General features: G+C 42.1%; 3 protein-coding genes across 4 annotated transcripts; 2 read left to right on the plus strand and 1 right to left on the minus strand.

Annotated features, from left to right (window-relative positions):
* The first annotated feature begins 817 nt into the window (after positions 1-817).
* Positions 818-7,724, plus strand: wbp2 (WW domain binding protein 2). Of its 2 annotated transcripts, none has more exons than XM_080456396.1 (8): positions 818-1,038; positions 2,230-2,338; positions 3,088-3,223; positions 3,784-3,876; positions 4,000-4,155; positions 4,336-4,452; positions 5,207-5,283; positions 6,298-7,724. In XM_080456396.1, the coding sequence occupies exons 1-8, from the start codon at positions 980-982 to the stop codon at positions 6,343-6,345; spliced, it is 795 nt and encodes a 264-aa protein (XP_080312522.1). In that variant the 5' UTR covers positions 818-979; the 3' UTR covers positions 6,346-7,724. The 2 variants fall into 2 exon arrangements, with proteins under 2 accessions (XP_080312522.1, XP_080312523.1); XM_080456397.1 differs by having other exon boundaries at positions 4,000-4,147; positions 4,334-4,452.
* Positions 7,725-7,872: 148 nt separating this feature from the next.
* Positions 7,873-18,233, minus strand: trim65 (tripartite motif containing 65). The gene is made up of 8 exons (XM_080454689.1): positions 18,149-18,233; positions 16,763-17,252; positions 16,431-16,526; positions 15,496-15,726; positions 12,227-12,395; positions 11,483-11,572; positions 10,806-11,023; positions 7,873-9,973 (listed from the first exon to the last, which is right to left on the minus strand). The coding sequence occupies exons 2-8, from the start codon at positions 17,204-17,206 to the stop codon at positions 9,665-9,667; spliced, it is 1,557 nt and encodes a 518-aa protein (XP_080310815.1). The 5' UTR covers positions 17,207-17,252; positions 18,149-18,233; the 3' UTR covers positions 7,873-9,664.
* A 770-nt stretch (positions 18,234-19,003) lies between these two features.
* Positions 19,004-25,829, plus strand: mrpl38 (mitochondrial ribosomal protein L38). The gene is made up of 9 exons (XM_080455967.1): positions 19,004-19,116; positions 20,328-20,516; positions 22,231-22,362; positions 22,597-22,796; positions 22,989-23,061; positions 23,254-23,299; positions 24,131-24,289; positions 24,737-24,873; positions 25,580-25,829. Exons 1-9 carry the CDS (start codon positions 19,026-19,028, stop codon positions 25,714-25,716), a joined length of 1,164 nt encoding a protein of 387 aa, XP_080312093.1. The 5' UTR covers positions 19,004-19,025; the 3' UTR covers positions 25,717-25,829.
* The last annotated feature ends 1,228 nt before the right edge of the window (positions 25,830-27,057 follow it).

Consider the following 27,057-nt stretch of genomic DNA (forward strand, 5'->3'; position numbering starts at 1 on the left):
TCTGAAAACATGCAGGTAGTAGCTACTAGCCTACTACATTTGAAATGGACACCCTAGCAACCTTTATCCATAGAGAAGGTGACCAACCCTGTCTGTCTAAACTTAAAACACTTAAACAGTCAAAATGTTGGTGGAAAAAGTCTGAAAAATATCACACCTTCTACTGGTTTTTGGTGTAAATTAATGTCACATAGTTTTGGAAAGTTGTGCATACATAAATAAATAACATTTCAAAACCGTATGGAATATCAAACATTCTAAAAAGTACCCTTTTCCATCTTGGTTTGCTCGAAATTGGTAGGATTAGCAAAAAGCTTATTTTTAACTTAACAAAAAGTCCTACATAGGCCTACAGGAAAATGTATCAAAGCATCAAGAGGCCAAACCATTACCACCCACAGCTTTAGCGCCACCACGTGGAGTTACTGGTTACATTGTCTTGCACTCGAAGTTACTGATACATAATCCATGGAAACTTCATAAATGTTTCTAGTATGACAATTAATTATACAGCGAGGGTGTCGCTTGCCAAAAAGAACGCAGCAGGCCTGTGGGAAGCTGGTCGCGTACACATAATATTGCAAGGCAGCAGGAAATAATAAGGATAATTAAATGTTTTTATTGATAAAACATCAACATTAAAATGACAAATAACAGGACAAAATGCAGTTACAATACTGAAAAAAAAAAAAAAAAAAAGATATATTTTTTATTTTTTAGCAAACGACGTCTGACGTCACTTTGTGGGCAGGGCGCACGGCACGCACGCGTGGCGGAAGTGCAGTGTCGTCATCATCCGCTCAGAGGCAGAGCTGTCATCATCATCAGCACCATAACAACACAACGCTACGGCTTCATCTGCTGAACACACTGAAACACTACACACTTTACGTTCTGTTTTAAACCGTACAGACATCTGCCCCACACACACACTGACACTAACAATAACAACAACATCATCATCATCATCATCAACAACATGGCTCTGAACATGAACAACTCAGAGTCCGGCGGCGTCATCATCAACAACAGTGAAAGGTATGTAACGTTACTCTCGCCTTGGCTAGCTGGTGATATACAGATTTGCTGACGAAATAGCTTTTTTTTTTTGTATGTTCGCCTATGCCCCAGGATATAGGGACACCAGGGAGATGAAGTGTTCACTAATATAACATAATCTGTCGCTTGGTGTTGTGTTTAATTGGTCAGCATCCAAGACCCTGTCATTGCAGTGTGTTGTGTTGCATTGCTAGCTCTGTCACCAGCACACCAGTACCATCAGGTTATGTCTGGCTCCTTATTGGCTACAATAATGTTGTATAGGAATATTATTGAGTCTAGTTGAAAAAATAAAGACTAAATCTGCATCTATACAGTGGCGACAGAACCTGATCCAGAACATGCCATACTCGAACCTATAAAGTTAAACCTATTAGGCCTACTATATATAATGTCAGGTCGCCCATGGCCAATAGCAGGCCAGTGTCAGTACTGTACCTGTCATGTAATGATCCTAATCCTTTTACTACTGTTTACTGGAAATAAGTGATGGTCAGACATTGAGGGTTTTGTAACTGGACAACTGTCTGCACACAATGACCCACATGATCTGCGTAGTGCTTACGATTGTGAAACGTGGCGTTGGCTGTTAAAGAGGTCAAATAAATGAAGCTTAGACTAGTATTTGTAAGACAGTTACACTATACTGATTGCAGATTCTTATAGTGTAGGCCAGGGGGCTTCAACAGGGGGTCCGGGACTCGTAGGGGGTCCTCATTAACATGAACCACTTGAACCCTAGCATCCCTATTCTGAGGAGATTTCTTTTAGACGAAAATAGCCGAAATAGCCTCGCTGTGAGCTTGTATGTAGATCGGCTAGTTTCGGCAAAGAGATTTGGTGGTGTAGGGTGAAAAAAGAGCAGACAAAGTACAGAGTGAAAGGTCAAGTTTACTAAGTATTGACAGTTTTAAGTGGTTAAATGTCTGAAATACATTAACATGAATCGATAGTGCTGTCAACGAAGTCTATGAAGCTGTCTATGAAATCTATGAAAATGTTTCATCTGCAACACAATGTAGTGGGGGGGTCCCTGCTTCATCTCTCTCTCAGCTAAGGGGTCCTTGGCCTGAAGAAACGTTCAAGACCCCTGGTGTAGGCAAATTCATATTTTAACCGTCGTAATGTAGCATCTAACGCGATGCAAAATGCTATATTTTTCCTCTCCAGTGTTTTGATGAACTATGACAATGTGGAGCTGGTGTTTTCCGACGCAGACAACCTCCCAGAAGCCTTCAGAAAGAGCAAGAAGGGGAGTGTCTACCTCACTCCTTACAGGGTGAGAGGCTAATGCCCGACTTACACTTGGTTGCACATGATTGTGTCATGCATAAAAAAAAATAGCCCAGTCTGCTATTTTTGACGCATGACACGCACCGCCACGTAACTTTAAGTATAATAAATCAGGCCTGAATCCATAGCTTAGGGGGAAAAAACCCTGATATCATTGACACCAAGTCATCAACAATAAGCATAAAGCATAAATACTTGGTTCTACCTTTTAGAGCATTATTTATTTATATAATATATCTATTGTGAGTGGGCCACCACACATCTTCAAGGTGAAAAGTTGGCGCTTGAGTTGTTTAACCCATTAACACCTGGAACGCATCTGTCGCTACGAGCTTGTAGATCTGCTATTTTTGAAAAATCGTGACAATGTGTGCAAATCTTTGAATATACGTATATATATATATATTCTTATAAAGCAAACATTTTTAATTCAAAACTTCTTCTGTGGGTCCCTGGAACCAAATAGTTTGAGATGGGGGTCGCCATCCAAATACATATAATTTTGGGGGTCCTTGACATGAAAAAGCTGATATTATAGCAACATAAGTGTTTCAGAAAACAGATTCAGAAGACATCTGTAGAATCGGCTTCAGGTCTTAATGGGTTAAGAGAGCATTATTTATTATATGCATATGCATCTATTGTGAGTGGGCCACCACACATCTCCCAAGGTGATGGAAAAAGTTGACGCTTGAGTTGTTTAACAGCTGACAGGATGGTGTTGCCGTCTCGCAGGTGATCTTCCAGGCAAAGGGAAGAGATGCATTCAAGTCCTTCATGATGCCCTTCTATCTGATGAAGGGCTGTGAGGTCAAACAACCGGTGTTGGGAGCCAATTACATCAAAGGCACGGTCACCGCTGAGCCTGGAGGTGTGTGTGTGTGTGTGTCTGTCTGTGTGTCAGAGCGTTACGGCTGTGGTTCTCAACCTGTGGGTCAGGATCCCCCAGGGGGGTCCCCACATGATTTTTTTTGGGGGGGGGTCCACCAGATGACAGTAAAGTGACAATTTAAGGACTTTTAAGACCTTTTTAATACCAAAATCAAATGAAACGAAGAAAGACCATTACTACATCAAAAGCAATCAACAAAGGATATCATAAAAAAACGGTCAATCATTGGCCAAAATTGTGAAAATAGCTGATCTACAAGCTCACACCGCCTTGCAACGCGAGGCTTTGTGAGCTTGTGGATCGGCTATTTTCACAATATTAATCTGTGGAACCGAGTCAACATAAATGTAATGCCTCAACTCAATTATGATTATTTTGGGGGGTCCCCAGTTCAAATATGATTATTTTAGGTCGGTCGCGGCCTGAAAAGGTTCAGCACCACTGCATTACAGAATAAGTCATTATCTTTCCTACACTGATAATAATACATACAATATTGTACTTATATACTGGATTCCTTCTTTTCATTGTTGTTCAAGGGGGATGGGAGGGCTCTGCCACGTTTAAGTTGGTGTTCGCTGCCGGAGGAGCCATAGAGTTTGGCCAGTACATGCTGCAGGTCGCAGCTCAAGGTATAACATTATGAAACGTACAGTTTCCAAGGCACTGTTGTCTCAGGATCCTTGACGTGGTGATTTATAATGTAGCATTTTCTTTTATCTGCGTTTTTTTTTTCTCCATCTCATGGATTACAGCATCCAGGGGTCAGCCTGTGGTTCCAGGGTTCGGTGGCTGCCCTTTCATGGCAAACGGGGCCTACACTTACCCGCCTCCACCTGCCAATGGCATGTACCCTGCCGGACCCCCGCCCGGCTACACCTACGCTAGCCCCGCTCCTCCTCAAGGACAAGGTACACTCTTAACACAAAAGTTTCACCGTTTAGCTACGCTTTTTTTATTTTTTTTTAACGTACTTGGATGTTTATGCTAAGGCTCATTTCCAAATATCAAGGCCAAATCCATGTTTGTGGAGTTGGTGCACCTTGCATTGATCGAACCTAAACTGCAAGCTTCCCGTTCCTCTTGTTCAGGTGGATTCTATCCCCAAGCGTTTGACGGCCCTGCGGCTTACATGCCTCCTCCTCCATACTCTGCTCCCCTGGGCCAGCAGCCCCCACATGACCCAGACCTGCCCTCTACATCCGCAGGTGAGACATAACCACTTAACCCATTAAGACCTGAGACGATTCTTTAAAAAAATCTTTGACAACAGTTTTTGGGGAAAAAAATTAAAAAAATATTTTTTCTTTTTTATTTCAAAAATAGCAGATCTACAAGTTCATAGCGCGGCACTCGGTGCCGCGCTATGAGCTTGTATATCTGCTATTTTTGAATAGCCAAAGACATCTAAAGTGACACAGATGCGTTCCAGGTATCAATGGGTTTCAAATAGGCTATAGTCTCGTACGTCGGGTAGGGAAAATAACAGATCTAACGAGCTCACATTTTGCGATGAGAGGCGTCGTGAGCTTGCATAGATCTGTTTTTGAACATTTTGAAATGTTTTGGAAAATGCTTGAAATGTGTTGCCTATGTGCCCAAAATAGGGACGCCAGATGGAAAGTGGTAGTGAATGAAAGGGTGTATCAGTTGGACAGTGTCTAATGTTTAAGGCATTCCCGCATTCGCAGACTCACTGCAATGGAAATGATTTCCAACTGCTGTCACTGAATTATATTTTCGTATTCTCTGTCTCTATCTTATCTTGCTCCACTTTCCCTGCTGGTTACTGCACTGCCTCTCTAATTTCTTATTTTGTCCTCATTCCCTCTCATGTTAGCTCAGACTGATTAGCTCCAGTCATCTCGTGGGTCCCAGGGATTAATTGTAAAAACCATGCATAATTACTGCAATCCCTGAGTCTTACTCTCCATTTTTCTCTCCCTCTCTCTTCCCCCCCAGCGGAGGCCAAAGCAGCAGAGGCAGCCGCTAGTGCCAGCAGCGCCACGCTCCCTTCCACACATGTCTACCTACCACAGGTAGGCTGCCTGGCACCACGGTGCCTCAGTGTCTTGACTCTCAAATTGGAGAACTAAGCACACATGATCGGACCATTATTTCTGGCAGGAGACTTCACCTCCTAGTTTTGCATCGGCAAAAATGTCAAACCTTGCACCAAAACTAGCCTCAAAACGAACACAAGCTAGCGATGTCCTGAAATATTTCCATCGCAGACGGGTATGTACGGTAGCGTTGCAGAACAAGCCACCAATACATTTTTATGACGTACTAGTCGTATTAGTTGTAAACCCTTTTTTAATTGGCCCTACGGTTACTGAGAAACTTCCACCGGAAGCTTTTTAGCATTTTGTAGCAATGCTAATGGAAACGAATGTTATCAGCTAGCCAGTGTCTGTTGACCCCTTACTTCCGGAGCCCTTGCTCAGACCACGCCCATCTTCGAATTTGGCCTGCATTATAATCTGAACTACACACCTGTAAAGTCTTGTGACTGCATCTTGTGTGGTTGTGACGCTATCGTGGTGACGCTATCTGTTCACAGACATAAACATCAACTGAACACAACACCAGCCACAACAGCATGGTTAAAATAGTTTTGGGGGATTATTTAGTGATCATTTTAGTGGTGTATTTAATTGCTCCACCGGAACAGGGTTATGCTACCAAGTACCAAGTAGTGTACAGTACTGTCTACTGTGCAGTTGTGATCATCAGCACTCTAAATTGATGCATTTGAATTGATTTCTAATCAATAAAGACAATGGCTACGGTTGGGAAAGATAAACCATTTGTCCGGAAGTCCCCTGTAAGGGCAAAGTGTAGCAAGTGAATCTGGCCCAGGAGTGATCCAAGGACAGGGCCTCAGTGAAGCAGGGCTCAGCTACTGTATACTCGGCGAGCTCAGTTGACACAAGGCGCCTTCAGCTCAGATGGACATGAATAAATTAGCATAAAAAGGATCATTGTGTGCGCTCATTGAGAAAACGCTTTGTGCTGCTCCGTACATTAACTGTCTTTCCGTTCTCTCCTAGGACAAGCCTCCTCCCTACTCTCCCTCTGAAGACAAGAAGAACCAGTAAAGCTATTCTATCTCATGACTCCCTCGGTTTCACCTACTGTATATCGCACCTTATCTTATATCTCAATGTATCAGAGTCCTCCCATCTCGTTAACTGGAAGGCCAAAGTCTCGCTTTTCAATTCTTTTTTGTCTCCTCTCCCTTGGTAGTTCACCTCCCAAGCCATTCCTGTTGGTATCATATACATTCCTATTGTTCAATGCTTTCCATCTCTCCCCTTCTTTCTTTCACTTGGCTTTAAAAAAAAACATGACCTAATCAGCCACCAGTTCTTCTTTCTTCTACATTCTATTCTTATTTGGCAAGCCTAAAGATTCAATCTGATATAAGTTGTAAACAGTATTAACACCAGTCTTTCGATAGTGGTTATGATTGTAATTAGGGCCAAAGCTGTCAGGATATGAGGGACATTTTCAATATAGTTCGCCTACACTTTGTAGCCTGATGAGTTGGCTGTTTCAAAATGTGTTGCCTTGCAAGTTAGCTGAAGCAGAAACAGACTGCCACCCCAGACTATAGATTTAGCTGTGGTGTGAAGCTCACTTATAATTTTCTACAACCGTTAAACTAGACTGAAATAATTCCTTTGCTAACCTGTCCAGGAGCAAGCTAAATGCAGTGTTTTATTTTTCTATAAGTTATTTGTGTGTACAGGCTTTTACTATGTCAATAAAAAAAATAAAGTAAAGGGAAAAAAAAAAAAAAACATTTTCTGAGTACTAATCTATGATAAAAATGCTTTTTATAAAGATAGCTGATTGCTGGGCGGTCTTGTCGGCTTTGACATGTTTAGTTGATGAAGACCACAAAGATTAGAAGGGCATACAGCCCCAGCAGTGAATCCTGGATCTGGGATTAGACTAGTAGTGACTGAATGTGGCTAGGGCCTGTAATGACATGCTAGTAGGGATTAACTTACTCTTTTCTATGTGTGTGTGAGAGAGTGAGTGCAGTGCAGAGCAGTTGCTCGATGATGTCAATGTGCAGGTTGTCATTCCCCTGAATATATATATGTAGAACACACAATGGTCAGACGGTCACTTTTCCACAACAATACCTTGCTTAACTCATAGCTCATTTAGACTTTGTTGTACAACTGCGTCGCTTGCCGGAAATGAGGATACTCAACTGAGAAATGGCTTCACTCCTCACTGTTCTACTCTGCTGTACAGTATGTACTATAACACTAACAGAAGCATGTACAAACACCAGCTTGTTTGACTTGTGTTACCACTGTTTCTGTGTTTCGTGGTTATGTTTGTAACTGACATCTGAGCCCCTCAGCGTCCACTTTCTTCCTTCTATTGTATATATGTATATATATGTGTATATATATATATATGTATATGTATATATATGTGTATGTACATATATATATATATATGTATATATATATATGTGTGTACTGTATGTACATATATATATATGTATGTATATTTATATATATATATATATATGTGTGTATGTACATATATATGTATGTATATATATATGTGTGTATGTACATATATATGTATGTATATATATATATATGTATATATATATATGTGTGTGTATGTACATATATATGTATGTGTATATATGTATGTGTGGCAAAAGGCAGATAGATGATTCTTTGCACTTACAGAGCGCTATGCATTCCACCCCAACCCCCCCATTTCCCCTAGTTGTGTGCATATTAATAAACCTATGTATTTATTTTTAGTTAACAAGTAATTTATTTTGAAATGAGGGGTAAAGAAAAGTGTTCTCGACAAAACAAAGCATGATGTCAAACGTAACTAATGCATGTATGCATTGGATTGAGTTTTATTAAACTTATCTTGATTCATGGGAATTTTTGTGTGGGTCTCCGTCTTTATTCATTTCTCTAGTATGTCTCTAGCTAGCACGTAGTTATGGCTACTGTTACTGAATGTCCAGTTTCAACATGATGCATCAACACAAACATGTATTCCAGAGGCATTAGGAGAGTCGAGGTTAAACGTCTTTAGACTTCAGCCTCGAAATGTGCTTTTCCCTTCCCACACACATTCAGTAGTCCTTGTCTGTGCTTCCTGGACAACTTGTGCAAATCCACAACAGCATCCCAAAAGACCCGATGTCCAAATGTCCCGAAAAGATTCCCAGGTCACTCACAGCTATGCTTTCGAGGGCTCGTGGCCAATTTTAAAAAGGCTGATATACCATTAAAACATCTGTTCAATACAGCAGATTTCATCACAACAGTCAGCATCACAGGTTTGGGATTCAAGTCAGCATAAATGGTTTGAGCACACCTATGCAAGATCCCAAGCAAAACAGGTGTGGTCCCTTTTCATTTATAGATGCTACATCAATTAGTGTATTTATAGTTTCAACTATGGGAATAACGTGGGAGAATGCCAGAAATGATAGATTAACCACTCACACCATATTTTATACTTAATCATACGATGGTGTGTGCATTGGTGTGGCACAGCGGGAAATAGCCGATCCATAAGCTTGCCAGCCATGTGTGCCGTGTTGGGAGCTTGCAGATGGGCTATTTTCTTTTACATTTTCGCCTACAATGACATGCCCAAAATAGGGACACCGGGTTGAAAGTGGACAACAGGATGAAGTCAAATCAAGTGTAAATTAAGCTTTACTTAAGACCTGTGTCATACTCCCATTTGAAGGTAACTGTAGTAGTAATGCCTCCTCGATCATTCTCCATAGTGGGGTTCCAGAAAAGGACGGGGTGGCTAGCTTTAGTTCTAGCTCAGAACTTGCATACTGTAGCAAAGGTCAATACAAGTCCTTCGGGGCCAAGATAGGGATATTCACGTTCAAAACCATTATCGCTCATGTATCAAAAGGTGAAAGAAACAGTTTTTTCTAAAAGACTTGTCTTTTAGAAGTCTGTAGATCCGTTTGCAAATCTTACCCTGCTTCTCTATTTGGAAACTTTCATCCAATTCATCTAATCATCCAATTCTTGGTTATTAAAAAAATAAATAATCTGGTAGAGCTGGACGTGAACTAAGACCTTGTTTTCCTAATCCTCTCCAGGGTCAGAGTTCATGACTACTGCTTTACTCCATGTGACAGACAGCAACACTAAACAGCTGACCAGTCGTTAAAAGAAGATGCCCTTAACCTTTCATACAAAATCATATTTTTTTTTCCCCCTAATCCAAACATGTTAGATTAATAGCCATAAAACACAGCATAAAAGAAAACAGTCCCAAATCTCTGGGTCAGGGGCACCTTCTACAGCAAGCCGACAAAGATCAGTCCATCACTTTATCACAGAAGAACCGTCACGCTCTCCTTCGCATCCCACTTCACGAGTCTGATCATGTGGAGCAGAGTGTGACGCTGACGCCCTCGCCTATCCAGCACGCCGGGAACAGCTCCTGGGTGAAGGCACAGTGGAAGGCGTGCAGCCTGGTCTGCCCGTCCCCGTAGTACGTCAGCGTCCCCGCCTCGTAGTCCAGCAGCATGCCCACGCGGCCGTGCTGGGTGTGGCCGGGCAGCGGCTCCTTGCGGCCGTTGTGCCAGGCGCTCAGCTGCCGCTCGTCCAGCTGCAGGCTCCAGGAGAGCTCGTTCATGCCCACCATGCTCCGCTTGCCCTTCTCCTTCCTGGGGATGGCCTCGTACGTCACCTGAGGACACAGGCGGTGCAGGAAGTAGAGTGGCACAAAGAAAACAATTATATGTATATTAATAACAATATAAAATGTTGATAACATTCATCCATATATATTGTTGTGTACTGCATGGTAACCTGTTTGACCATGCGGGCGCATTTTACGGTGTTTTTTGACTACTATGTATTTTGTGTTGTGATGTGCACAGAGACCCCTTGGGGTGATGTTGCACTATAAATAAAAATAGACTGAAACTGAAAATAAACTGATCCTCTCATTATCTTTCAATAATGTGCTGAATTAATTAACAGTTAGAATAATACGATAAAATAAAGATTAGAATAAAGACACTTTTCTGTCTTTGTCACGTGATTATATTCATTAAAAGGAGTGGGGGTGTATTCAAAGTCTTGTACAACAAACAAATAATGACTTTATTTTACATAATTATGCTGGTTAAACATAGATGGCAGGTTGTTGCAATAGTATTTTTTTCTTCGATTTTGGTATGTTTTAATTTAATTTTATATATTTGTAGTTTTATTTTGTGTTTTAAATTGCACTGCTTCCTGCAAAAAAGCCCTCACACCTTTCACTCATTAACCAATTTAAGCCTTATACTTTGTCGTACGACACATGGCGGAAATAGCTACAAAATAGATACAAGCTCAAACCACGTTGCAATACGTGTTGGTATCTTGTAGATCTGCTATTTGTGAAATTATTTACATTTTTTATTTTATTGTAGATTACTCGCCCAAAAGAGATAGATATGCCAAGTTGAAAGTGGTTGATATTTTCTGAGTGATTATGTTTCTAAATGAAGTGAAATGAAGAGCTTGTTTACCCCCAGATAGGCCCAGGGCTTGGACACTTCCATCTCCCAGTAGTGCTGTCCATGGGTGAAGCCCTGAAAGCAGAGCACCTGCCACGTGTGGTCAAAGCGGGCCTCGTGGGTGGGGACGGGGCGCGGGCCGGAGGGCAGGTGCTCGGCCCGCCGCAGTTCCTGCGACAGCACCAGGTGACCGTTGGCTGTGCGAGGGTCAAAGGTCAAGGAGCATCTGACTGTAATGAAGAATGAAATGAAACAACGGATTCAAGGATAGGATGATATCAGGGGTCTGCAGCTTGGACTTCTATTATTGCCTGGTGGTCGTGATGTTTTCATCTCATGATGCACATCTATATCACATGCAATTTAGAGACCCAGTCAATATATATTATCTAAGAATCTCTGTCTGTCTGTCTGTCTGTCGTTCACAAATCTTAATAACTGTTCAGTGATCCGTTGAGTGTGAAGTCCATTAACAATTGTAAATATCTATTGCAAATAGATATTTATACACACAAGGGAGGAAGTCTTTGGCTATTTGATACTTCCTCCCTTTCCAACACCCTTGGTACTCTCACCCCCAACATCCGCTCCCGTGTCAAAAACCTTGGTGTAACTGCCGTAAATAAACAGACTGAAGTCTCACTGATTTGGAATACAAAGAAACTTTAGTGATGTTTGATAGCACTTACAAGCACTGAGGCCCTCCTTGCCACCAGGGTGACACGGCGCAGCGGGACTGGGAACCACAGCCAGGACTGGACGCTTATCCTGCGGGGAAGCTGAGACCACAAGACCAACATGAGAACCCAGGGCCTCGGTAGGATAATAAAGTGAAAACTACAGATTGGAGTGTGGGGGAATGGTTAGGGCTAAACTAATAGGGCTGAAAACATACTGTACCATTAGTACATGAATTCGAGCATGAGACTTAAACTGAACTACTAGTAATTTAGGGTAATCTGTGACTACGACAGGGGTCTTCAATGTTTTTCAGGCCAAGGACCTCTTAGCAGTGAGAGAGATGAAGCAGGGACCCCCACTACATATTGAATTCATGTTAAATGTGTGTTTTCAGACATTTAACCACTTAAACCTTCAACACTTAGTAAAATTGACAGTTGGCTTTGGTATTTTTTCCCTCTACACCAAACCTCTTTTACGAAAACAGCCGATCTACAAGCTCACAACTGCGAGGCGTTGTGTGCTTGTAGATCTGCTATTTTCGGCTAATGTTCCCCTCAGAATAGGGATGCTAGGGTTGTAGTGGTTAGTGTAAAAAAAAAAGAAGGTTCCAATCACACAAAGATTTGGCGGCCCCCCCTGTAGTAACTCTGAGGACCCCCTAGGGGTCCAAGGCCCCCTGCTGAAGGCCCCTGGACTAAGGTACAGTAACATAAGGCTGAGGGGGAACATCTGTCTAAATCCCAGGTCACCTTGTTTGTCTGGGGCCACAGCAGTAGTCACAGCTTTCTCGAGGTCCTCGGACACCAGCTTGGAGACCCGTGACAGAACATCTGTAACCCCGTTTAGTCGATCCTGCAGGTTGGGTGTAATGTCCACTGGAACATCCTCAAAACGTGGAACCTCTACCAGCATGGATTCCTATGAAGAGGGATGTGCAGTATGAAAAGTTGAGCTATGCTAAGAGATATTCTGTTCCTTTTATTTATATATATTTTTGCCATGGATATTGGATTACTGAACACATTTCAGTTTTCAAACATACCATTGCTGACAGTTGAATTCCTATGATACATGGATGTTAACTACGGTGTCCCAAAGCCAAAAATCACACAAGTCTCACCAACATTTTAGTTTGTGTAATTATTATTATTATTATTATTTTTTGATTTTTGTAAGCACAGAGAATAATTTGTTTTGACCAATATAACCCATAATATGAACAGTCAGTAAACTGTATAATATAGTCAAAACTTTCCCATCCAAATAATGACAGACAGGTGAGCAACTCTTCCACTCGTTAACGCTGATCATGAACAGCTGTGGGACTAGCCAGCAAGCCTTTAAAAACCTCTGCTGAGCTCCTACCAGACACTTCTTCCTCAGCACTTCTAACTTATTTTGTTTTCTTCTAATTTGTACAATGGCAAGCATTGGCAAACTTGTTCTTGTTGCACTGACTCTTTGGTTTGCCCAAGGTAAGAGCTTCTTGGTTCATTTCAAATGTGCATTTATTAAATTGTAGGTCTGTTGCAGATTCATAGGAAGACTAAGCAGTTTTCAACTCTGAAATGTTATAATTCTGTCCTGGTAGTTTGGGAGAGCGTTCTATGATGTCACCTGAATACACCGCTCCAGAGAATTCATTTTAAAGGAGTAGTTCACCCAAAAACTTTACTTATTTTCTATCAGTTACAAACCCCATGAAGCATTGAATTCATGGAGATTTTTCAGTTTTACCGCATTCCTAAGCCAATTTGATAACCAGCGGTCTCTCCGGTAGGAGACACAGTCTTCCTTGTGTCTCCTACCAGATACATTAGCATCTTTATTATCATCAAATCATTGGCTCAGGAATGTGACAACCTAAAAAATCTCCAATAATTCAATGCTTCATGGGATGTGTAATTGAAAATAAGTGTTTTGGGTGAACTACTTCTTAAGCTTTTCCAGTCTGACTATGTGATGACTCGGCATGAGTTTATGATGTCAATTTTAGCGTTTCTGTATCATAATGGGCTCTATGCACAGCAGCCATATTGGAAAGAAATTCCTAGGTTCCTTCACAGGTCTTGCCAATTATACTAATTAAGGCTCTGTTCTGGTCAAACAGAGTCAGGGTGCATTGTGCACGTTTGCTCACTCCAGGGACCCTCATGGTTCCTTGAGGGGGTTCCAAATGGCCCCTTATGGGTGTGTAACTCTTGAGTGTACAAATGGGTCCATTTGGTACCATTTGTGCACTATGGGTAGCCTGATTATCAGACTGAAGCTGCCTGGAGCTTCAGTCTGGCATTGGCTCCAGTGTAGGGGACTACAAGGAGAGCCTTAAAGATGCACTTTGCTACTTTCCTCTTCTACCCTCCATTTGAACCCAGTTTCCTGTGCAAGTGCTGAAATATTTACCATTGAGCTAATGGAGCCTGCCTGCGCAGGGGATGAATTGAATCTTGACCATCAGTCATTATATAAGTTATATTGTATTAAAATGCTCTACCATACAGATTGGACAAAATTACATTTATTCATAAAAAAAATTACATGGTGCTGCTTTAATTGGTAAGACCTAGGAATGTGGCTGCTGTGCATAGAGCCTATACTTGGCACTTAAATGGGCATTGAAGCTAATCATCTCCACTGTCCCAGTTTGCTTGCAGTCTTGGTTCTCTAGTTTACAAGCTTTGGGTCAGAGCTATGAACAAATATTGGTTGGCGCTAACTTAATTTGGCTATTCCCCTGTGAAGAAATGAGCTTAAGTCATTAGCTGTATTAAAACTCAGAATGTCTTGTGCCGACAGTGTCTACAGGATTCCGTTTCTCACTCGATGCCATAACAGGATCTGAAGGTAAAAACAAGGCTCTTCTAGCTGCTTGCTTGTTGTCCCAGTTACTTTGAAGCATATCTGTGTCCTAGTGTTTATACAATCAGATTTTGACTTTTCTCTCTTAAAGAGAGCTGTTAATGGAAGTAATTGCAACTGGGTGGTTATGGGTAGGTAATCTAGAGAAATGTAATGCTGTGGCAAGTCTGTAGTTATTGGTTTTCTCATAAGTCCTTTTTTTTTTAGTTGCTAAGGTGGGAAACGATGACATTGTTCACGTGAAACGTCGGGCCACCAACGACGGCAACATGATGAGTCTGCCCAAACCCCTCATGATGAGTCTGCCCGAGGCCCCCATGATGAGTCTGAACGACACCATGATGATAGACGACGTGAGTGGGGAGTCAAACACGACCGACCTGATCGATGACGTGAGTGGCTGGTCAAACACGACCGAACTGATCCATGACGTGAGTGGCTGGTCAAACACGACCGAACTGATCGCTGACGTGAGTGGCTGGTCAAACACGACCGAACTGATCGATGACGTGAGTGGCTGGTCAAACACGACCGAACTGATCGCTGACCTGAGTGGCTGGTCAAACACGACCGAACTGATCGCTGACGTGAGTGGCTGGTCAAACACGACCGAACTGATCGATGACGTGAGTGGCTGGTCAAACACGACCGAACTGATCGCTGACGTGAGTGGCTGGTCAAACACGACCGAACTGATCGATGACGTGAGTGGCTGGTCAAACACGACCGAGCTGATCGATGACGTGAGTGGCTGGTCAAACACGACCGAACTGATCGATGACGTGAGTGGCTGGTCAAACACGACCGAACTCCATGACGTGAGTGGCTCACACAACACAACTCATGCTCCAACAACGAGTGCACCAACAACGAGTGCACCAACACCGACGGAACGCTGACAATATGACTGAGAAATGTGTGACGGCAACTTTATCAAGATGTTGGCAATAATCCTTCTGTCTATTGGCTTTAATTAAAGTTTTTAAACTTATCATTGGGTCATCTTTCTTTCCCTAATGTTTACCAGGTTTAAGCTGTTACATTTGAGGTTGAGTAAATCCCATAAACTTTCATGCAGTTAACCACTTAGAGCCTCAATACTTAGTCAAATGGTTAGCGCTGTACTTTATGCATTCTGTTTTTGACTCAAAATGTTTACCTTTATAAGCTGAATGTCAGAAAGGTGCTGCAGGCCAGCTATCTGTTCTTGGCTCTCCTGCAGTTTCTGGGCCCTCTCCTTAAGTTCAACTACTCGAGCTTCTGCTTCAGAAAGTGCAGCATGTTTTTCCTCTTCAATGAAGTGCTCTGTAGCTTCTTGCTTGTCGGCTAGCACCTTCAGTAGCGTGGAGAACTTAGTATTCACCCAGTTTGACGTCTGCTGCAGCGTCACCTGTGGGAGGAGGGGTGTAAGAGACGGAAGTGCTTACTTACGACTACTTTAACCCATTAAGGCCTGAGGTCCGATTCTACGAAATGTCCTAACAGTTTTTTGAAACTTATGTTGCTATGTCAGTGGTTCTGAAACTTTTTGATGTCAAGGACCCCAAAATGTATTTGGCCGCAGACTCCCATCTCAAAACATTTTGTTCCAGGGACCTCAAACAAAGATTTGACTTACAAATGTTCGCTTTAAAAATATATATTCAATATTTGCACATTTTCACGATTTTTCAAAAATGGCAGATCTACAAGCTCAGTGCGGCACTCTGTGCCACGCTATGAGCTTGTATCTGCTATTTTTGAATAGCCAAGTGTAAAATGATTTTGGCTCAAATCAAACAATGACACAGATGCGTCCCAGGTCTTAAAGGGATACTTCACTTTCACATAAAATAAACATTAAAAATATATATTAAAAAAAATGAAAGAAGTTATGGCAAAATAAAGGCCCCCTCACACATTAGTAGGACACTCTAATGCGTGAGGGGGCCATGAATTTTCCATTACTTTGTTCATTTTTTTTTTTTTTTTAAATGTTCCCCGGCCCGAAAGTGAAGTATCCCTTTAATGGGTTAAAAACTCTTGTCATTCTACTCATCATCATACTTTGGTCTGTCGTGTCATAATGGGAGGCTGTGTTGCAAATGGGTTTACCTTGGCTTTGCTGATATTGTCATTCAGCTCAACTATACTCCGCTCTGTCTCTTCCATGAGTTTCCCCATCTCCATACTCTTCCTCGTGAGTAGCAACTGGGTTAATGAAAAGGCATTAGACTTCAGATAGTTATATGTACACCCAAAAGCATGTCATTGATTAGCTTCAACCAAGAACTTAATTTGGAAGGTTTATGGTGCGGGTGTAAGCAGGCAATGACATAAAATGGCACGTTTAAAAAAACCTACGCACCCACCCGGACATAAGCTCTTATGACACTGCCCTCTCGACCTCTACATAGTTTTATTAATCTTGGATTATGTGGAAGTACCTCTTGATTTGCTCGCTCTGCTTCTAACAGCACCTTCTCGTGGTTCTTGCATTCGGCGATGGCACACTCGCAGCACACAGACATCTTGTCCTGCTTGCAGTAATACACCAGCGGCTTCTTGTGCCGATCGCACAGAGGTCTGGCTCCTCTCGCCCCTCCCTCGCTGCTCCTCATGACCGAGTCCCGGCAGGAGGACGAGCCGGAGGAGCTGTTCGCAGCCTCGGCCAACACCGACAGGGACACGTTGCGCTTCAGAGTGGGCCTGGTGGGGAACTTCTCGTTGCAGCACGGGCACAGGGGTCCCACGTCCGCCTTGCTCTGGGTGTCCCAGTGGAGGGTGATGCACCGCTGGCAGAAGGTGTGCCCACAGGGGATGGTGACGGGGACGCGGAAGCGCTCCAGGCATATGGCACAGGACAAATTCTGTGAATTCTGTGACTCCATCGTATCCCCAGAGATTTGCAACACACCTTTTATACAGTAGGTCTGTCTGTGAAAGGAAAAAGAGTTGGAACACAGTAGATACTATAGTTCTGGCCTTGGATCAAGACTCATCATAGATGTCTTTTATTGAGTCTGACTTTTACTTTCGTGTCTATGCAAATGTCAAAATCGCTAAAATACATCTATGATACTACAGTACATTTCAGTCATGAAGAAGTAATGTTTGCCAACATCACCTACCGTTACAATTTTCAACTTCAACAAATTAAATGCTGCCCTGGATATTGGTAGTCATGGACAACACAGGCTTTATAGAAGGTGTGACAGCCATAGTCAGGCTACAGTGGTGGAAAGTAACTAACTACATGTACTTAAGTACAATTTTGAGGTACTTTTACTTTACTGGAGTATTTCCAATACTTTCTATACTTTTACTTCTACTCCACTACATCTCAGATACAAATATTGTGCTTTTACTCCAGAACATTTCGACCATTTGAAAATAGCCTATCTACAAGCTCACGATGCATTGTGAGCTTAGATCTGCTATATTCCAAATATTTTTTAAACATTTTATACATTTGAAATGGGACATTCTGCATAATGAATACTTTTACTTTTGGTACTTTAAGTATATTTTGATACCCATACCTTTGTTCTTTTACTGGAATTTCACTTATAACAGAGTATTTCTACATTGCAGTATTGATACTTTTACTTAAGTAAAAAAATGTGAGTACTTTTCCCACCACTGATAATGTACATGTACACATCCAAGTGGAAGGATGAGCTAACCTTATGCTAGCTGAGCTTCAACACACTTTAGCTGGGACTCTATTAGGACTCACACACAATTGAAATATAACACCATGTATTAAGAATGCGGTGAAAACTAGTACACACATTCACACTAACATGCAACAATCACAACACAACTCTTACCAATTCAATACATTCATGTTACAGCATCTGATTGTATGAAATATGAATACAGCAGGCAGGAGAACATCGGTGGAGCTCGTACAGTTATAATATATTTAGAGGGCGGACTGTCCCGCCCCCACCTATCCATTTCATTGAAAGTTGCTCACCAGCCCATGAAGCACCCAGAAGTACCTCCACTTCCTGGATTGGCTCCAATATCAGAGCCAATAGAGCAGGCGCACTAGCGTTTCAGACCATGGAAGCATGCGCAGTAGCGTTTTAAACGTGGAAGTCCTGCAATCTCAGATTTGACCACCAGGCAACGGCAGCTTCACTGTTCCACCGCGGTCTCTGGGGGCTTGGGTGGAGCTTCGCTGATGACGTCTCACGTCACGCACCAACAATCGTAACTGTGAGGAACGTAAACGTAACTACGTAACACAGTCACTGTCCACCAGTGTTGCCACGTCTGCTTATTATAAGCGACTTTGGGCTTGTTTTTCTGTAAAGTCGCTTGTAAATATTGGTAGTTGCTGGTTGCAGGTTTTTTTGGAGCTCGTTTCTAAAGTGTAGTTGCTTATTTGGGGCTTGTTTCCTAATATTATTTAAACCAGTGGTTCTCAAACATTTCCATGTCAAGGACGGTTTTACAGTATTTGGTCCCGCCCCCAATCTAAAACATATTCTGTGCCAGGGACCCCAGTACCAGATTTGTGTTTTTAAAATGTTTAAAAAAATACATACATTTTTATCTTCACTTTTTCCACACACACACACACACAGAAAAAAAGCTGACGCGTGTGGTCACTTCTTTTGGGCTTGTTTTCCTAGACCTGGCTGCTTATTTCTCTCGCAGAATCTGGCAACACTACTGAGTCTCCATCCATAATCCAAGATGGCGCTGCGCATGGTTTGCACTCTTGCATCAAGAACTGGGACAGATGTAATAGGGGTCAATATTAATGCCAGGGCGTTTGGCACAACGGGTAAGATGATTAATAGATAGCACCAGGTTATGAATGGGTCTGTTTATTTATTAGATGCATTACACGTTTTGGCGGAATGTTGTTCCTTCATTTTAACACCCAGTGTGTGTGCATCAATACTAGTTGTCATTTAGTGAGGTGATGGGGTCTTATTGGGTTATTTCCCTTCAATCTGATAACTATCCTTATAAACTGTTTGCAGGATATATTGGTGAGATATGAGAATAGTATTTATGGCAGTGAGGGGGTTCCAGGGGTCCCATTATAGCAACTTACATGCTATAATGTCAAGGGTTGGTATAGCAACTTATGCACATACCATTAAGCATCTAAGTTGCTTGTGGCCATAGGGGGTTCCCAGCTAAATTATTGATAGTTAGGAAAAGGAATCAAGTTGACCCTTACTCTGTAACTTTTGAGACCAATGGAACCAAATGGACCATTTGTACACCTCAGAGTTATTGGGGTTTGTGGCTTAATGCATACCACCAAACTGGGGTTCTTTGGAATTAAAACCTTTTGAGAACTACTGATTTAGTGTTTTTGGGGGACTGCTGGCCTGGGGTTGAGACTTCCTGAACATCACAATGTAACACTGTCTCTGCCTTTCCTTCACTGAGCTCTGAGTTAAAACCATGGAGTGCTCTATACACAGTAAAATTCTCAGTGTTAACTCAGAGAGTGTACAGTATAAATGGTACCAAATGTACACTCTCAGAGTTACAAACGGATCAGAGGCTGGCTTACGAGGCTACAAATGAATAAACTCAGAGGATTTTAATTGTGTATATAAAGTCTCCAGAACTTTATTTTGAGGTTGCTAGCTTCTAGATAAGTGGTTCTCAAACCTTTTCATGTCAAGAACCCCCAAAATGATTATGTATTTGGCCGCGGACCCCCATCTAAAAATATTTTGTTCCAGGCAAGGGACCCCCAGAAGCAAGGATTTGAGTTACAAATGGTCGCTTTGAAAATATATATATATATATTTAAAGGTTTGCACAACTTTTAAGATTTTTCAAAAATAGCAGATCTACAAGCTCATAGTGCGGCACTCGGTGCCGCACTATGAGCTTGTATATCTGCTATTTTTGAATAGCCAAAGTATAAAAGGTTAAAGTGGTTAAATTGGTTTGACAACCAATGTTCTAGATTGCGTACGTAGACTAATTGCCATCATCTTTCTTTACAATGATGTTTATGAATTACAGCGTTCCTGTGCCGCTTGGCGCCCCCACTGGGTCCAATGCCCAATGAGGACATCGACGCCACAAACCTAGAATCGCTGGAGAAGTACCGCAGCTACACCCGGTACCTTAGAAAAGCTCAGGAAGAAAACAACAAGGACGTGTGGTGGAAGACCTACAGGAAGCATGTGGATAACGAAGACCCTGAACACGGTATGAACCAACTCATGTATCACTAGGCGTGTCACGATTATGACATTTTACGTGACGATTAATTGTCGTACAAATAATTGAGATTAACGATTTAATTGTGTGGCGCTTTTAGGCCTTGTAAACAAAAGTTGCAAGGGGCAGATATAACAAAAAACTTAAATACACAAACAAGAGAAATGATTGACAATGGCCAATAGTAATACTCACAATAAATGATGTATTATGGCCAAAATACGCCATATTCAATACTTTATTCTAAATATTTGTTACTAAATACTAAATAGTGGAAATAGATGATCTACAAGCTCGCAACACGTTGAATCACGATGCATTGTGAGCTTGTAGATCGTCTATTTCCACTATTCCTGAAAATGTTTCAAGATATATGAACCTTTCTCAACAACATGGAAACGATTATGACGATCATGCTAAAATAATTGCGATTATCTCAAATAATTGCGATCAGGCCTATGTATCACCACAAAATAACAAAATGCTGTGCTGATATGAAGGGGGCAACGGAGAGAATTCACCATATTTTGCTGCCAGGCTTGTCATCCTTCTTTGCTTTTTATCAATCATTTATTGAGAGTCTTCTGAGTTTTTCTTCACAGTACGTTTTAACAGCGGGCGACTCTCGGGTGATCGCCGGGCGACATCGTCCAAAAGCTAAAGAAAATCCATCTTTCATCACCCCCCCGCCCACTTCGCCCTATCGCCAGTAGTTGCCGGCTCTCATAGACATATAATGCACTTCCGGAAAATACTATCCTGAATCGCCCGCTGTTAAAACGCACCGTAAGTCTGAACAGCATTGTCGAGATCTTTTCCTTATCGGAATGAAACAAAGTGACCGAGTTATTTTTGTGTCCAACAAGTCCTCTGGAAAGCTGTGAGCATTTTGTCTTCTCTAGGTCAGGAGTCTGGGCATGTTTTGTTTGGCAGGTACATTTTTCCCTGTTGCCATCAGGACGTTGTGTTTTACCCGCTTACAAAACAACCATCATTCTGAATTGATCATCATCTCGGGAATACGAGTCCGTTGTTTTCTTCTACGGTTTCATTCGTTTTTTAATGTATTTTTTAAATGTTTGAGATCATTATTCCACATCATCTCCTTGAAGAGCTTTTCTGTTTATACAAAGTATGTTGTTGTTGTGTATGTTCTGTGTCTTTGCTACAGGCTGCGCGAAACAAATCTTCCCTAGTAGTGGAATACATTTGATTTTAATTGATTCATTGACTGGTTTCACACACTCAAATCTTAATGATCAAATTGTCCACATATTCAGTCGTGTAGGGTTAGGGTTGGGAACTCGGAATCGGAAGAACCGGATCCAACATTGAGGAACCGGAATCGGTTCTGTCACATTTGGAACCGTTTCTGGAACCTGTTTCTGTCAGAAGCTGGTAATATGTGGACTTCACGTCTGCTGTACAATTACGATACCGGTGGTTCTCAAACGTAAAAATTTCAAGGACCAGCATAACTCTGAGAGTGTACAAATGGGTTTGGTGTCATTTGTACAGTCTCAACCATTTGTACACACTCATTTCAGAGTTACTGTCTTGTTAGGGTCCAATTGGAACCCTATAGGAATCGTTAAAGGGAACCGTTAAGGAGTCGAACCGTTAAGAGGGAATCGTTAAGGAACGGGAATCGTTGAAATCCTAAAGGATCCCAACCCTATGTACTGTATGGTGCTGCTTGCAGGTGCGGAGAGGGTGGACATCGGGCTGCCGCGCTGCCGGTCTTCTCGGGCTAAAGAGACGAGGGAGAGGAGCCACATTGTGAAGGCCAACAAGAAAAACGTGGAGCTGGAGAGGGCAACCCGTCTGCGAACGTGTAAGTCTGCCCAGACCAATGTAAACGCACAATCTTTAATCTTCCCTGGTGGATAGTTCACCACCGTTGAATTAATTTGTAATGTGGTTTGTAGTCAAATGTCTCGAAAAAGAACGACATTTCCCTTTTCTGCTGAATTCATGTTCAGCTTCCAGTCAATGTGAACAACCACTATTATTTCCTAAATTCAGAAACATAATTAAAAACAAAATCTGTCTATGTTTTCTTTTTCAGTCAAGATCCCCCTAGATAGAGTTCAGGACACCTGGAAGAAAACCACCGGCCCATTCCACATACAGAGGCTGGCAGACCACTATGGGGTCTTCAAAGACCTATTCCCCATGGCCTATTTCCTGCCCGTAGTCCCCCTCCAGGTCACCTATGGCCAGGACAGTTCTGAAGTCTATTATGGGAATCGCCTAACACCTACCGAAGTAGGTTAACGGGAGTTTTATTGTTTTACTCCTGTTCGTCTAAATATTTAGATGGCATCATATTATGTCTCACTTCTGTATTTCATCCCTCCTTTTGTCTGCAAATTATGCAGAGACGTTTCTCCATTGTAATTCTTTAAAACATGTTGTTAATTTGCCTTCTCTTATTGTACTCAATATTATTCCATGCAGGCTGCCTCTGCTCCCCAGATCAGCTTTGAGGCAGAGGAAGGCTCTCTATGGACACTGCTGCTCACCTGTCCAGGTGAGTCTCCGCCACTCTACATAAACCTTAAAGCCTTTTTGAAAGGTCCTTCTGTTATATGAGTCACTGAAGGATCTTCCACCATATTATGCAATTCTATTTAAGATCCACATGGAGGCGATGTATGGCCAGGTTACAACTGTTAGATTCACAAAGACATTGACATTTCATTATTTTTATTTGTTTTACCAGATGAACATCTGCTGGACAGTGAGGGAGAGTACGTGCACTGGCTAGTGTAAGTAAGCAAAGTCCTTTATTTGTCAATGACACACACACACACACACACACATACACACATACACACATACACACACACACACACACAGGTGGTTGGAGTTGATTCATTTTGAGCGATTCAGCAGCCACATGCAATCTACAAATGTACACACACATGCCTTTAGAGAGCCCTTTAACTTTGTCAGAGCTGATGTGTGCCTTTATACCAGCCACAAATACAAGTTACTGAAATACACTTGCCTGTTGGTGCTGGGGATCAAATGAGCAGCCTGCACCTTCTCTGCATTTAGGCCACACAATTCTGCAGATATGCTGTTGTTTATTTCTCTCCCAATCAGTTTTTTCCTTTCCCTCACACACATGTAGTCCCTGTCAATGCTAACCCCTACTGTTGGTAATGATGGACGGTGTTGACAACCGCGTGTCCCCTCCAATACATATGGAGACGCCAGCTGCTTGCTTTCCCCTGGCAGTGAGGGTTTTCACTGGGAGGGCGAAACGCATGCGGAGGAACACGCTATCCCTCTAAATTCCTTTCCCTGCCGAACATGTGTCCCGACCAACCTCTGGAAGTCTCTAGTGCAGTGACAGAGATCGCCCTCCCTGCCTGGCTTCCCACCCTTTAACAATGGCCCGTTGTTTGTTAGAATGCCCCAGCCAAGCCGGATTTGAATCCCTAGTCTCTGCGGTGGTGGGCTTTTCCCTGCGCCACACGGACAGATTATGTTTGTTGCTGGTTGTCCATCCAATTTGAATCAATGTTCTACCTTTTTTTTATTTGGTTCATCCCGACTGATGGGGGAACTCTTCATTGACTGTGCCTTTACAGGGGGAACATCCCAGGGGGAGCAGTGCAGTCAGGGGAGGTACTGTGTGACTACCTCGCCCCCTTCCCTGCCAAAGGCACAGGCTTCCACCGATATGCCTACGTCCTGTTCAAACAGGAAGCACCCATCGACTTCCAGGAAGACGCCAGGCCATCCCCATGGTGAGAAACACACTAACCACACAAGGGTGAAGGTTATGAAAATGTTGCACTTAGCATGTGGTCAGCCGGTCTATAATATCCACAGTACTATTGCTGTAGCAGCATATACTTTAGTTTCATCGACTGTATAACATAGCTGCAGAACGAACATGAAGGAAGCAGGCAGACCAACTCACAAATTATACTTGGGTCTTTCTTAAATGTTCACATTATGTGTATGTCTCCTCTTACTAAGTGAGGAAGGATTTTGTGAAGCTAGAGCAAAGTATTCTGGGTATTGTAGTATTGTTTGGTCCAGTGAAAGTTTCTGCAGTGATGCAGAGAAGATGTGTATGCACTTCGTACAATAAATAAACGTTAGATAAGCATGAAAAGTGAAGTAAGCCACGTTGGGCAATATACCTCTACATACAAACATGACGGCATGTTTTCTCTCCCCCTGTCCAGCCACTCGTTGGTAGAGCGTACGTTTAAGACGGTGGACTTCTACAGGAAGCATCAAGATGCAATGACTCCAGCTGGTCTGGCCTTCTTCCAATGCCAGTGGGATGAGTCCGTTACCGACACCTTTCACAATACACTCGGTACAGTACACACACTTTATATGGTCATGGTTTTTGTAGTAAACGTGTTTGATTCATGAACAGCCAGTGAAGTCTGTTGGGTTGCTTTTGACTGTTCCAGTGCTGGATAAGTAAAACATTCAGTTCGGGGCTCTCCCCAGGCTGGTAGAGGGAGAGTAGCACCCAGGATTACAGCTTAGGCATTGGCACTGGGTGAAAAAATGGGTTACAAAATTGTGGGATAAATAAAAAAAACAACAAAAACAAATCACTCAGTATTATTCACCACATATTTCCACATATTTTCCTAATAGTTTGAGGTTGCTCTGTTTTAAAGAAAAGATAAATACATTTATTTTGTAATTAGAGTCTGCTGTAGTCTTTTTAACTCATATAGTGCCAATGACGTCTTTTGACGGCCGTTTTCAGTGTGCCATTAGTGCCAATGACGTCTTTTGACGTCACCTAAAAAAAAAAACAATTTCAATTTTTTTTTTTTTTTTTTTTTTTCTTTTTTTTTTTCTTTTTTATCTCAAAGGAACTAGGAGAAAACGATTTTCAAAAAGTTAATTCTCCATCCACTTCAATGTTAAAATATAAACGGAGAATTTTTTTTCTCCGTTTGATCCATAATGCCTTTGGCATATGGATCAACAAGCTTGAAATAAGCCTGGCAGTGAATGAGTTAAATAGAGGTTTGACTGTTCGACTTGCGTTCTCTTCGCAGACATGAAGGAGCCAGTGTTTGAATTTATAAGGCCACCTATCTACCATCCTCCACAAGTGAAATACCCTCACAGACAACCTCTCCGCTACCTGGACCGATACAGGAATGGAAAGGAGCACACCTACGGAATTTATTGAGTATGAAACGCAGGAAGTCTTAACATCCTGTGGATCACATACCGACACAGATTTGGAATTATTGTTGATATATATGTGCTTCTGGTTAATATAATAAAGCATTTTTTGTATTAGTCAGTTTTCGGTTGATTTTATCATCTTGGTCTGATTATATTCCACATTTATTGTCATACTAAGTCTGTCAAAACACTTGACAAATTAGGAATGTGACATAATGCCTAAACTTTAGGTTACAGAAGCTGTCACTTTGATCATCAACTTCATGTTGAATAAAAGTAGTCTACAGGTAAACACATGATCTACAGGCTGTAGATCATATGTCACACTAAACAAAAATGGTGCTAAATAGTGCTAAAAGTGGTTCTTTGAATCGTGATTATGTTCTACTAGACTCAGGTTCTGGCCGCTGCGCTACCCTCACACCTACGTGGCACCGCCGATCCAACCAATATGTCTGAGTCTGTGCTCAGGAATGTGTCAAAAACAAAAAAATCTCCATGAATTCAAGGCTTCATGGAGTGTGTAATTGATAGAAAATAAGTAATTTTTGGGTGAACTATTCTTTTAAGTGTCTTGTTCAGGGACACTTTTACACATATAAGATGTCTGGTTGTTTTTGGGTTTTTTTTGGTGGTTACTGAGGTCTGACCTGGACGTCGTGTAGACGTCGTATGAACGGCGTATCGGCGTTGTTGTATGGACTCGGACGTCAGTGTTGCCATATTTTGTGAGAGAAATAAGCAACCAGGTCTAGGAAAACAAGACCACAATAAGCAACCTACCTGCATATGCATGACGATCAGCATGTGAGCAATCTCGCTCCCTGGGGTCTAGTGCTGTAACAGGGATAGACTCCTGTGTTCTTAGCTGTTGCTGACAATAAGCCCACTTATGACACCGCCAAATGACTTTAATTAATTTGGGGGAATGACTCATCACGTTCATGAAATGACAATGGACGGAGTTTAGTGTGCTTTGGGTAGCTCAGTCAGAAGAGCTCTTGACTTCAGATCACAAGGTCATGGGATCGAATCCTAGCACAAGAAACTCAGCATCTGAGCAATCAACTCCCATGGGTCTACTAACTTCTTTCTCCTTTAAATGTCTATTGCCATTGGCAATGCATTGGGCGCTTAAAGTTAAATATTTCAAAAACTACACATTATTTAAAAGTAACAATCTCAAGCATGCAATGTAAGTAAAGCCTGATAAAAGTGTCAAACTCCCCAAATCCACCAGAATACTGGAAATTACATCTACTCTGTTAAAAATCTCCTGGGGGGGGGACCCCCAGCGTGGTCAAGAATGAGATGTAGTGGAGTAAAAGTATTTTAAATGGGA

Source organism: Gymnoscopelus braueri, assembly GCF_963280865.1.
Source record: "Gymnoscopelus braueri genome assembly, chromosome: 17".
NCBI lineage: Eukaryota > Metazoa > Chordata > Actinopteri > Myctophiformes > Myctophidae > Gymnoscopelus > Gymnoscopelus braueri.

What these genes read in the sequence shown, in the direction of transcription:
- mrpl38 (XM_080455967.1), top strand. Translation starts at nt 19,026, where the DNA reads ATGGCGCTGCGCATGGTTTGCACTCTTGCATCAAGAACTGGGACAGAT. An exon ending in GGCAACCCGTCTGCGAACGT is followed by an intron (nt 22,363 to 22,596) that starts GTAAGTCTGCCC and finishes TTTCTTTTTCAG; the next exon opens with TCAAGATCCCCCTAGATAGA. An exon ending in ACTGCTGCTCACCTGTCCAG is followed by an intron (nt 23,062 to 23,253) that starts GTGAGTCTCCGC and finishes TTGTTTTACCAG; the next exon opens with ATGAACATCTGCTGGACAGT.
- wbp2 (XM_080456396.1), top strand. Translation starts at nt 980, where the DNA reads ATGGCTCTGAACATGAACAACTCAGAGTCCGGCGGCGTCATCATCAAC. An exon ending in GCTGCAGGTCGCAGCTCAAG is followed by an intron (nt 3,877 to 3,999) that starts GTATAACATTAT and finishes CATGGATTACAG; the next exon opens with CATCCAGGGGTCAGCCTGTG. An exon ending in CCTGCCCTCTACATCCGCAG is followed by an intron (nt 4,453 to 5,206) that starts GTGAGACATAAC and finishes CTTCCCCCCCAG; the next exon opens with CGGAGGCCAAAGCAGCAGAG.
- trim65 (XM_080454689.1), bottom strand. Translation starts at nt 17,206, where the DNA reads ATGGAGTCACAGAATTCACAGAATTTGTCCTGTGCCATATGCCTGGAG. An exon ending in CTGACATTCAGCTTATAAAG is followed by an intron (nt 12,396 to 15,495) that starts GTAAACATTTTG and finishes CCCTCTTCATAG; the next exon opens with GAATCCATGCTGGTAGAGGT. An exon ending in AGCCCTGGGCCTATCTGGGG is followed by an intron (nt 9,974 to 10,805) that starts GTAAACAAGCTC and finishes CTGTGTCCTCAG; the next exon opens with GTGACGTACGAGGCCATCCC.